Source organism: Rhincodon typus, chromosome 10 (genome assembly GCF_021869965.1).
Source record: "Rhincodon typus isolate 14 chromosome 10, sRhiTyp1.1, whole genome shotgun sequence".
NCBI classification, from domain to species: domain Eukaryota; kingdom Metazoa; phylum Chordata; class Chondrichthyes; order Orectolobiformes; family Rhincodontidae; genus Rhincodon; species Rhincodon typus.
The window spans coordinates 52,535,727-52,548,529 of NC_063341.1; the positions used below are offsets into that span (position 1 = coordinate 52,535,727).

The following is a 12,803-nucleotide window of genomic DNA, read 5'->3' on the forward strand; positions in this document are numbered from 1 at the left end:
GGGCTTATTCTCCGTGGAGCAGAGAAAAATAAGAGGTGACCTTGTTGAGGTGTTAAAAATTCTGAACAATTTTGACAGGGTAAAGAAGGATGTCTTTTTGTTTAATAGTTGGTATGTCAGTGACTAGGAGTCACAATTTCAAGATTGTCAGCAAGAGAGCTAGGAATGAGATGAGAACAAACTTCTTTGCTCAGACTTGTTAGGCTTTGGAATGTGCTGCTGAGGGGAGTAGTGGAGATGGATTCCATCGGAGGTTTCAGCAGAGAGATGGATACGTATTTGAAAATGATGAATTTACAGGGCTACCCAGATAGTCCCATTCTTCAGCACTATGATGGGTCAAATGGCCTTATTCTGTCCTGTAAAATTGTATGACTATTGATAAAAGCCTTTAAAGATCATTTGGAAAGTCCATGTTCCTAATGAGATACTACATGCAGACTTGGAACTAATAGCAGCGGTAATAAAGCACACAAGGTTCAAATATGATAATTATGTCTTCTGTACAAAAAAGAAGAAGGTGTTACAAGGTTTTAGTCTGAAATACTAAATGTGGCAAAAAAAAATTGTCAGCCTAGAAATGTGCAATGTGAAACTAAAGAATACAGAAATTTGTCATAGAAAATTTACTGCCATTGCGTGGAGATTTCTGGAGATGACAGTGTGCAAGAATAAGTGCTTTGCTTGTGAGCAATTTTTTGTTCATTTATAATCCTTGATATTGTACTGCTTCCTTCTATTCTCTGTGCTGATGGAGACACATTCCTCAATGTTCTAATTCCTAGGTTACAGTGCACACTGCTTGACAATGCAATGATTGAAATGCCTCATCACTGAGAATTGTCTCCTTCCTTTTCAGGTGCACTGTGGGTGTGCATTGTATTGAATCCTCACTGTAAACCAGACGAGAAAGTCTCCTGGCTCCGACAGCTGAAGAAATGGAATGACATGGATGTCTGTCCACTAGAAGATGGAAACTACGGCAACGAGTTACCCAACATCACCAATGCCCTTCCTCAGAGCTCCAATCAAAATCAAGGTTAGTGCTGCATCACATGGTGGAAGCGACTGTTGTGTTTTCACTGCGTGGGTTTTGAGAACTATCAAAGTTCTGAACCTCTTGGATTTTTTTTTAATCTTGTCATTTCACTTGAATAATACCATAGAAGTGAGGATGCCTGGAAATAAGTTAGAAGGCAATTTCTCATAAAGATCTTAGATAACATGGTAATAGTAAATTTCAAATGTCTTACTAATTTTGGAGGCAAATAAATGCGAATTCCTGGCCTGACTCACCTACAATCATATGTTTATTGAAATTAGTTTTTAAGCCTTTTAGATGGCCATATTTATTTCTGGAATCCTTGCAGAGCACTCCTATTGTGGTTCTGAGGAAGGGTCACCGGACCCGAAATGTTAACTCTGTTTTCTCCTCCACAGATGCTGCCAGACCTGCTGAGCTTTTCCAGCAACTTTGTTTTTGTTCTTGATTTACAGCATCCGCAGTTCTCTTGGTTCCTATTGTGGATATGTTCATCATGAAATATTGTTTGACACTCAACAAGGATTTTCCTTTCATTAGGTTGGGTGCTCAATTTTATATAAAAACTAGGTACCTATAAGTTACAATCCATGCAATATCTGTGATTCAAGGAATTACATAACAGCCTTGTAACTTGATCACAAATGTAGTTTTAGCAACAAAAAAGTAACTACAGTCAGATCAGAAAATTGGTTACTTCAATTTTACCAAAAGTAAATGAGTAGTTATGTAAAAGGATTACATTATTCTTGAATATATGTCATCATTGAAATAATGGTTAGTAAGAAAAGTTAATTCATGGTAAGTACATGGAAATTCATTTACTGTAAAAATAGAATTTCCTATTGTCAGTCCTGTTAAAAAATGCATTAGGCAAAAATTTGAAGCTTTGTTAAATATCATAACCAATAAAACTTGAGCGGGTAACCTAAGTAACCTTTACAAATTCCTAACAGTGAGCATGGATTCTGACTAAATCCTTTTTCCTTTAACCCAATCATTCTACTTTTTTTTTTGTTAATAAATTGAATTGGAAGGAATATTGAGGCCAATGCCTAAGAATCTCCATTTCTATCTATTAAAGTATAGAGAGCTCCATCCTCTCTGCATGTACGTTAAGGTTCTTTCATCGGTAAAATATATCCTAATTGCACATTTTTTAAGGTTGTCAATTCCCTATTTTGTCATGGTAACAATTTGCCAGCAAAAGCTTAAGTGACGTTAATTGAAATTGCGTAAACTGACCATCTTAACAACGGAAATTGAGCCATTTGACCTTTAAAGAGTCTAACATAATTTCTGATAGTAATTTGTGAGGCATAATTCTAAAGAGATTTGACAATGATAAGTAACATTATTAGCTTACATAGAATTTTACAGTGTGGAAACACACCATTCATTGCAACAGGTCTGTGCTGGTGTTCATGTTCCACACAATCTCAACAAAATACCCATATCATTCACATATTATTATGACTGGGCTTGAGATGGCTAGAATAATTGTTTGTAGAACTATTGACTCTGATGCCAAAAATAAATAGTTTCAATGGCCTGAAAGAGATAGGATGACTGCAAGTACTGTGAAGTCAAGATCAGAGGAATACATCTCAAGTGGAGCTGTGTAACCAGAGAAAATGCTGACTGCAATGGAAAGCAGAATGGTTTTCATCGTTAATATTTAAAGGACCGGTTGGCTAATTATTTGGGTAAGTTAAATTTTAAAAATCTGTTTATGTATATTTTTTAAACTGATTTTACTCTTAATATAACAAAAGCTGTTTTAATATGGATGTCAATTTTATTTAAATAACTTATTACACCTTAAACACTGTATGATATCCATACTTGAATCTGCATGAAACACATTTGGTGCTTAGTCTTATGAGACAACCTTCTTTAAAAAAAAAAAAAAAAAAAAAATTGTCCTCTGATAAAGCATTGTACAAAGTAATTCATAATTTCTGCATTTTGATCACAACAGATTCATTGATGTCTAATTCAGTGATAGCTGGAAACAACAGTATGCTTGAAAAGGAAAGTACTTCAGACACTTCAGAAGAGATGGGGATGGCATCTACCAGCGCTAGCAAGACATGAGGAGAATATCATTGGCATTTAAGGAGGCCATCTAATAAAAGACTGAGGTCATCCAGAGAGCCACTTGAAAGTCATTGCTGATATCTTATCCAAGATATCAATTAGGGTCAGAAAACGTTCACTTAACCAACCCAAATCCAACAGGAAATGAACTGGGTCAGGGGAATTTGTTCTAAAGAGGTTAAATTTATTGATGTGCAGTTTCCTTTGCACAGGCTGCATGATATAATCTTAACATAGTTAGACATGGAGTTTGACAAGATTGGCAGTCTGCAGTGTTGTCTCTCCACACATGAAGGAAATCATGAGAAAATGTTTATGCTGTAGCTGCAGCTTTGTGGCTCCATCTAGATTCCAGCAGGTAGCAACGTATTAAACCTGTTCTACTTTAGTTCCAATTCTCCCAACCAAGAGAGAGCCCTCTACCTGTGTTCTTATACATAGGTGTACACCTCTATTATTTTGTGATGGAATCCATTGATAGCATACGTATTGTTACATGCATTGGATCCATATGGCGCAGTCAGATCAAAATGCTCAATATTTGGCCTGCTACACCAGGTCCAGAAACACTATCCCAGAATATTAGTGATAGAAACAGCCAGCTGGAAGTATGTGTGATGTGTGGACACATGGATAAGATAGTCTGTTGATGTTTGTTTTTTTCATGATTTTGAAATGTTTAGCAGTTTCAATTTCAGGAGTTTGCAAACAACTCGAATCATCTGAACCATTTGATGTAATTCCTATGTATATAAAGTTAGGTTTGCAAGAAATTGTGGAAGTTGCTGTATATAATTCACATTATTAAATTTGAATGTACTATTGAATTAATTTGCACTATACAATGTAATTCTGGTGATAGTTTAATAAACATTATTTATACTGCCTAGATTGCATGAGATATGATGGGTTATTATATGACTCACCATCGATTTCTGTTAAGGGTTAACATGTGAAAGTTAAGAGTTCTAACACATTTGTAGAACAGCACATGTGACTTATAATGGTTTTCAAAGATATGTATGGGAAAGCAAATATGACAACATTTCTGGGAATTTCTTCTCCTAAAGATAATGCGAGTTACCACTTGCTATAAAAATATAGCAGAATAAGTAATATACCAGCAAATCAAAAGATTGAGCGGGCTAACAGACATGTGACATCCTAGGATCTCTATTTAAAACATGTTGCAGACAATAGGCAGGCAAAGCAGGAAAAAAGTTCAACTTCTGAGAGACTAATTCATCCATTCTAATTAACTTAATTCACTGCTTCAGTTTATGCTAATCTATTAAAATTGGAGTTAAATTGTATGCAGGGAATAGATTTGTAATTACTTTGACTATTACCAATACTGCAAGGTAATTATTTGAAAACCAAAAGAACTGCGGATGCTGTAAATCAGGAATAAAAACAAAGTTGCTGGAAAAGCTCAGCAGGTCTGGCAGCATCTGTAGAGGAGAAAACAGAGTTAACGTTTCGGGTCCGGTGACCCTTCCTCAGAACTGAGGATGCTGCCAGACCTGCTGAGCTTTTCCAGCAACTTTGTTTTTGTTCCTGAAGGTAATTATTTGGTTGTATTGCACCAGGTGATTTCAGTAGCAGTCATTTAACCTAGGATCGCTTAAGTGATCACACTATCTTAGTGTCGTTCATTCATCTACTTTCCACTATCTGGCTCTGTAATTTCAACAAATTTTAATCTTAACAGTATCTTCTGGACTGACCATCGCAAATAGCTTGCAGAAAATAACATCAAGAATCATTTTTTACGGCTGTTTTAAAATAAATATGAGAAAAGCAAGAGCAAGACAAGAGTGGGTATTGGACTAACTGCTAGAAAAAAAGGGTTGGAGAAGTAGTAATGGGAAACAAAGAAATGGCGGAGGAACTGAATAGGTATTTTGCATCCGTCTCCACAGTGGAAAACACCAGTAGCATACCAGAGCTTCAAGTGAGTCGGGGGGCAGAGGTGAGTGTAGGGCCATCACTAAGGTGAAGTTGCTGGGGAAGCTGAAAGATCTGAAGGTGGATAAGTCATCCGGGCTGGATGGATTACGCCCCAAAGTTCTGAAGGATGTTGCTGAGGAGATTGATGAGGTATTAATGGTGATCTTTCAGGAATCACTGGAGTAGGAAACTGGGCAAAATGGCTCACCTCTGTTGAAGAAGGGAGGAAAGCAGAAGATGGGAAATTTATATGCCAGTTAGCCTGAGTTCAGTCGATGCGAAGATTTTAGAGTCCATTATTAAAGATGAGATGGCAGGATACTTGGAAGTGCATGGTAGAACAGGGCTGAGTGAGCACAGCTTTGTCAAGGGGAGTTTATGCCTGAAAAGTCTATTAGGAAGGCAAATGCAATGTTAGCATTCATTTCAAGAGGATTAGAATACAAAAACAGAGGAACTGTTGAGACCATATAAGGCTGTGGTCAGACTGGATTTGGAATATTGTGAGCAGTTTTGGACCCTGTATCTAAAGAAAGATGTGCTGTCATTAGAGGGTGTCCAGAGGAGGCTTACAAGAGTGATCCCAGGGATGAAGAGCTTGACATATAAGGAGCGGTTGAGGACTCTTAAGTCTGTACTCAATAGAGTTTAGACGGATGAGTGGGAAATCTCATTGAAACTTATAGAATACTGAGAGGCCTGGATAGAGTGGATGTGGAGGAGATATCTCCACTAGTAGGAGAGACTAGGACCCGAGAGCACAGCCTCCGAGTGAAGGGATGACCCTTTAGAACTGAGATGACGAAGAATTTCTTCAGCCAGAGGGTGGTGATTCTGTGTAATTCATTGTCGTAGAAGGCTGTAGTGCCCAAGTCACTCAGTGTATTTATAACAGAGATAGAGAAGTTCTTGATTGGTAAGGGGATCAACAGTTATTGGAGAATGGGGTTGAGAAACATATCAGCCATGATCGAATGTGTGATTGCTTGACTTCTACAAGAAACTTGAAGGAGACAATTCTGAATAAATATTATCACTATAATGTAACTTGTACATAGACTTCCTCTTGGTTAAAGAAAAGGTCCAAGCCTTGGCCTTGGTATCCTTTACTTTGACAATTACAAAATCAGCTTCACTTATAGCTCTGTCGTGGAGATTAACAAATGGATAATGTTGGTTGTCATCAGGTTAGATTTGATGCTTTTATTTTAAAAGGTCTCCAATCAGACTGTAATGTGCCCAGGCAGAAAGGAGTGTTGACGAATGGAAATTGGAGGCCCAAGTCCTATTCCAAGGAAAGAATGAGCTTGGGATGATATTTTAACATGGCTACATAGCATAGATGTCCTGAATTTACTGTATATTGTTGTACAGCTTTATTGTTAAAGGGTTTATGCAAATCAAAGAGAAGAATGTCTGTCATTGAAAGGGAGTAGAAATTCTCTACGGCTTTTATCACCACATAACAGCATTAAAGTCAAATAAAACATAGACAGCTATACTGGAAAGCTGAAACAAAAACAGAAATTTCTGGAAATGCTCAGCAGGTCTGACAGCATGTGTGGGGAGAAAACCGCGTTAACATTTCGGTTCTAGTGACCTTTTCTCAGAATACAGGAAAGCCGCCTTTTACACAGTCCCGGCAACAAAAAAATCCTGACATAGAACACGATCCTGATTTTTTTTTTCTCCCACTTCTCTCAGAAATTAATTTTACTTTTAAGGAAATAAGGGACAATTGTGTACTGTTCATACGGATCAGATTTTGATTGAGTTGGCTAATCTAACTGCACATAGGGAAAATATGGGAATACTTGCTTCTAAAATAGGATAAACTCAAATCGCTTTGATGGAAACTGCCATTCGCAATCCTATTAGTCCTCCAAGGTCATGGAAAAGTTAAATCATTACTTCAGGCTAAGCACCAACCAGTTAAAGGTGCTGACCTGTAGAATTAACTTCTTGTTTAAAGTATCTAAGACAAAATAAAATTCAGTCTCTCTTGACCAAACACCGCATCTTGTCCCTCTAGATTTAATTTATACTGTGTATCTCGCTTTACGAGTCTTATGACTAAATTTCTGTGCTTTTGTTTTCTAATTGTTACTTTATATTGCTGCACCACTGTCCCTTTTGGCTCTCTAAGGTACACACTTGTTAACATGCATGATATTGCATTGTAATATGCATTCCTGTCTTCATAATTAAACTGTTTTCCATTGATCGAAAAGTTGCAGTCTTCTAAATATGGTAAATGTTATTTGTCTACTGTGCTGAACTTTCTTCACACAAGCCATTAACGTGCAATGAATGTTGCTATTGTTAAGCACGTGGCCTTATATATTCAGGCACTGAATTGCTAATCTCTCTAATAGTGATGGCATGAAGAACTCAGTAGAGTGTGAAGGCTTTTTGATTATTTTCTTCATTTACTCCTTTATGAAAACTACAATGAGTAACACAGACTACTATTTGCACCTACTAGTCATTATTGAACGATATTTATAGAGGTCATTTTTTTGTCCCTTTTTATTGAAGAATTTGGAGGATAACCCAAAATTGCAGTGTTAGCAATATTTTCAGTCCAGAATCCATTTTGTAAAATAACGCTTCATTTATAAGGTGCATGTTCAAAATTTCAGGATGTTCCAAACCAATTAAGAACTTTTGAAGTGTATTCTCTATTGTAATATAGGAAGCACAAACACCTTTAATATTCAATAAAGGACAAATTGTGGACTCCTTAGTTTTGGCAGAGAGTGATGATTATAACAACATTGTCATTTGTTCTTAATGAGATTTATCTGTCATACCACTTTAATCCTCACTTTAATCACTATTTGATGCAAGAAGGATGAAGAAAATGTTAATGCATTTTGGAATCTGTATCACCTGTTCAGAGTCAAGTCAGTGAGTTGACAATTTTCTTTCCATTACGATCTTAAAAAAGTGTAAATTTACAAATGATAGCAAAATCATAAGTCTCTTGATTTTTGATTTCCAATATTATACTTGTGATTAACTAGAGCCATTTTTATTGGGCAGAATATTACAAGGCTCTGAACAATTTGAGCTATGACAAGAAATCTGGGAAAATCACGTGAGAAGTGCAGTGAGGCCTTTCTTTATGTCAGGAGCAACAAGTTGAATATTCCAAGAGTTCCAGACATTGAAACGGGATTCTTAATAGGGAGTGTGTAGAGAACTGTTAATGGGGATTATTGCTTGTTATCATCCTAATTAATTGCAAATCTTGACATGTTAACGTGCAGCTTCCTATCATACTACAGGACAGATAGAAACCAGATACCAAGAATCTCCGCCGTGAAAGTCTGAGCAGCCAGCTGGTGACTCCAACTTGGATACCTGACACCAGTGTTTCAGGGCACATTCCCAGGCACTGGTCACTCACATGCCACATTCAGAGTAGCAGGCATTCTGTGTGCCAGCCTCTGTCTGCACCATCATGGCATATCCCCAATGCACAATTGCACATCAATGCCACACTATAGCACATTTCAACAACAATCTTTGAAATGTGGCTGCAAAGAGACTTTGTGTGTAGGATCAGGTTGGACCAGCGAACATTGCAGCTAATTGCTTGCTTTCTTAGTTCTCACTCACTTTAGAGCCTGTCTGGATGCTTACAGCATCTCTGCTTTGTGATTTTGTGCTTTGCAACTCATAGGAGTGCTGTATTGCCTTGCTGTTTAACACTGACACAAAGCCAAGCACCTTGTCAAGGTTGTTAGGAGTCAGCAGTGAAGGGGTAGACATATTGCTGTATAGTACATTGCATCAATCTGCGACACATACACAGCAAATGCACTGCAGCAGAAAAAAATCTTCAGTTATGTTCAGGGAGGCAACCATCAGTTGTGGGGGGTAGTGGATCCTGACACAGTAAGTTAAGATCAGCCGAGGGACTCCAGCACATTCAGACATGCAGTCAAGGTCTGACCCTCTACAGCCTGGCAGTGAGTCCGCTGCAGCCAATCTGGGGAATCATGGGGGCACAACTAGGGAGATATACAGGTGTCAGTCAGGGGTCTCGTCACTCATGGGTAGCTGTCCAGCTAATTTGTTCAAGGGAGTGGGCCACAGTCAGTGCATGGATTCCAACCACTAAATGTCAACAGTGGGGGGGCCGGTAAGGAGAAGGGAATCAGGGATCTGGTGCTGAGAGAGAGAGGCTGGGTAACTTAATCGTGGTGCGTGGCGGTAAGAAGGGCAAATCAATATATAAGGGAAGAGGTAGGAGTGTTCGGGGTCGTGCAGGAAAGTGGGGTCATCAAAACTGAACAGCATAGGCTTTCCATGGGAAGAGACAGTGAAGTACAAGATCCGGCATGTTCACCTCAAGTGGCTGGGGTTCTGGGGAGGATGGGAAAAGTGGGCAGATGCAGACTCAGATGGAAATCCCTATCCAGCGAAGGGGAACGACCTGGTGAACTCAGCTGACTGTGCAGTGGAACACTTTAACCTGAGCACTCCTGACCATTTCATGCAGACTAACTGCTGAACCCCACTGATCCCTGTGAATGCTAGTGCTGTACTGTGGCAATGCACAGACCATTTACTGCTCACTTCACGTCTTGGCCAATGGAATTTTATTGAGGGGTAAGGAATAGTGCATACGTTACCTTCAAAATTCCATTTTCTGTCTCACACACAGATGATAGTAAGAAGTGAACTTGTTTATTTACAAATGTGAAAACTTTTTTTTACAACTGAAGTGCCACCTATGTACCCTCAGAAGGTGGTCTTCTCATTTCTGACCCTCCCACTACATCTCAGTGCAGAACCAGGGTCTGCAGCTGGGCTGGAGGGAACTGCAATAGAATGAAGCCAGTTGGTATTGGATTTTGCATCTTAAGGGTCCAGCCGAGTTTTATGTGTCCTACCCAGTGGCAAATGCACCCTCCTTGACTCGGATGCCTACAGACCTGAGGTAAAATGCAGGGTGCGGGTGCAGGCCAGATTCATCCAGAGTGTCCTGGGAAGACCTCTGGTGGCTTGTAATGTGGTTCCTTCCCCAGCTGGGTGCCTACTGGCATTGTCGTGTCTGCTTCTGAGAACCCCTGAGCTGATGCAGGAGGCAACCTGGCCAGTACATTCCTCTGAGGGATCTGTGGCTTCTTCCTCAGAGATGCTGGAGTGAATGTTTGGTGATGACCATCTACTGAGACTGTGGACATTCTGCTAGTATCTGCAAGGCATAAAGAAAGAAGACATCACATCTAAGGGTTATTAGTTCTGGTAGCTGTAAATAACATTGACAATTTAATGTGGGTGTTGCACTGCAAGGAGTGTAGCTTTTTACTCAGTTGGTGGGACATGGATGTTTCGCAGCTCCACAGAAGTGTTCTTGATCCTTGAAGCCAGTGCCAGGAACTTCTCATCAAAAGATGGAAAAAAAGGATGTTGGGCAGCCCACCACCAATTGTTGCTCTTTCAGCCCTATACAAATGGTAGTTTCTGTGCATAAATTAACCACAGAGGTTGAAGATTCTAGAAGAGGATGACTGCCCAATTTCTATTCCTGTTTCTGTATGTTTTTTTTTCAGTACACTGCTTTCCTGTGTGCTTTTTTGGTGCATGTTATAACTTATTTTATTAATTTTCTGATGAAATACTTAAAAAGAAGCAACTTTTCTATTTAATGACAACATAGATAGAAGTGAGGAAGTTACTGTCCTTGTCATAGTTTTACAGCACAAAAAGAGGACCTTTCAGCCCATTTTGTCCATGCTAGTCATTAATACTCTAGTCCCATTTTCCAGCACTTGACCAAAAAGTCGTCTTAAATCCTCTGTAAGCCCTCTGTCTGTTATCTTAAATCTGTGTCCACTGGTTATTTACCCCAGCAGAGGGGCACTGGAAGAGTTTGAAGATTAAATTTTGAATCTAGAAAGGAGCCGTCTCCCATGTCTCGCTTTGGTTGCATCTTTGTCTGTTGATGATGATATCTCCTAAGTTTGCATTGTCTTCTTACTTTCAGGTCAGCAAATTTCTTAAAGCTTTTCATTCATTCGAGTTTCCCAAATATTTACAAATGTGAAACACTTCTGAGGTCTACTTGTTGCTATTTGTAAACAAGAATAAGAAACAGTTCTTGTTCATTGGTAACACTTTCTTCCTATCTACCCTATCTACACTCCTCAATTTTGTATGCCTTAGACATGGCCCGCCTCAGACATGGCCCACCTCAGCCTTCTCTGCTCTAAGCAAAACAACCCTAGCCAATCGAGTCTCTTCATAGCTGAAACACTCCAGCCTAGGCAATATCCTGTTGAAATTTCTGTGCACTCTCTCTAGTGCAATCACATCCTTCCTATAGCTTGGTGACCAGAACAGTTCTCAATACTTCAGCTATGACCTAACTAACATGTTATACTGCATGAATAATCTCAAGGGGCTGCATGGCTTACTCCCAATTTACTATGACATTAACATCACAGAAGGTGTAATAAACAATTCAGCACTGTTTCACCTTCATCTATATATTTTAATTCTTTTCCTCACGCGTTCTGGTGAGTTCAATCACTTATCAACCACAAACTGCACAGGCTTTATGTAATCACCACTTAGTGTTGAGAGTACAAGTAGAATTGTTCAACAAAATATGTTGATATGGATATTGTCACATTCCCAGCCTATTTCTTTTTTGTGTATATGGTTGATGTTATGATCTATTTTAACTACTACTCAAATTAGTGACTGTACTATTGGGAGTTTTTTTTTAATTCATTTCCTATATCATCATCTGTTATGGCTTATCTGAAAAAGGTTGCCAAATTAAGGATGTTATGGACTTTTATTCAAGAGGAACTAGACTGAGGATTGTGAATCATATTTCACATTGGCCCCTATAGTTTGAGAAAAATGATTTCCACCTGTCAGTCTAGTGTGGCCTAACCAAAGTCTTATAAAGTTGCAACATGACATTCTGGCTCTTGTTGTCAGTTCCCTGACCAGTAAAGACAAGAATGCTATACACCTTCTTTACCACCCTCTCTACCTGTGTAGCCATTTTCAGGGAGCTATAGATTTGAACCCCAAGATCCTTCTGTACATCAATACTGTGCAGAGTCCTGTCATTAACTGTATATTGTTCCTTAACATTTGAGATCCCAAAGTACAGCATCTCACACTTACCCAGATTAAACTCCATCTGCCATTTCTCTACTCATATCTGCAACTGATCTATATCCCACTGTATCCTTTGACAACCTTCTATACGATCTGTAACTCCACTAATCTTTGTATCATCTGCAAACTTACTAATCCACCCATCTACATGTTCATCCAAGTTATTAATATATATAACAAATAGCAGAGGTCCTAGTACAGATCCCTGCAGAACACCACTAGTCACAGACCACCAGCCTGAAAACACCCTTCCACTACACTCTAACTTCTTCGGGCAAGCCAATTCGGAATCCACACAACCAAGTCACTGTGGATCCAATGTATCTTAAACTTCTGGATGAACCTACCATGAGGGACCGTGTTGAAAACCTTACCAAAATCCATGTAAACAACATCCACTGCTCTACCTTCATCGATCTCCCACTTGGAAGCAGCCTCAAGAGTCTTAGGGAGCTCTGTCTAGGGCGAAGGGATTGAACCACCAAAATGTGAAAAGTTGTTGAAGCAGTCCAAATCAGAGAAGCTTTGAGGGTGTTCCGTATTTAGTTCTTTGGAAATT

At 39.0% G+C, this 12,803-nt stretch overlaps 1 protein-coding gene across 1 annotated transcript in view; it reads left to right on the forward strand.

Annotated features, from left to right (window-relative positions):
- The window catches only part of zswim5 (zinc finger, SWIM-type containing 5), a 233,888-nt gene that overhangs the window by 196,627 nt on the left and 24,458 nt on the right, over positions 1 to 12,803 (forward strand). The window contains exon 5 of the mRNA XM_048602004.1: positions 860 to 1,039. Within this exon, the coding sequence (XP_048457961.1) occupies positions 860 to 1,039 (180 nt within the window). The remainder of the gene's footprint in view (positions 1 to 859; positions 1,040 to 12,803) is intronic.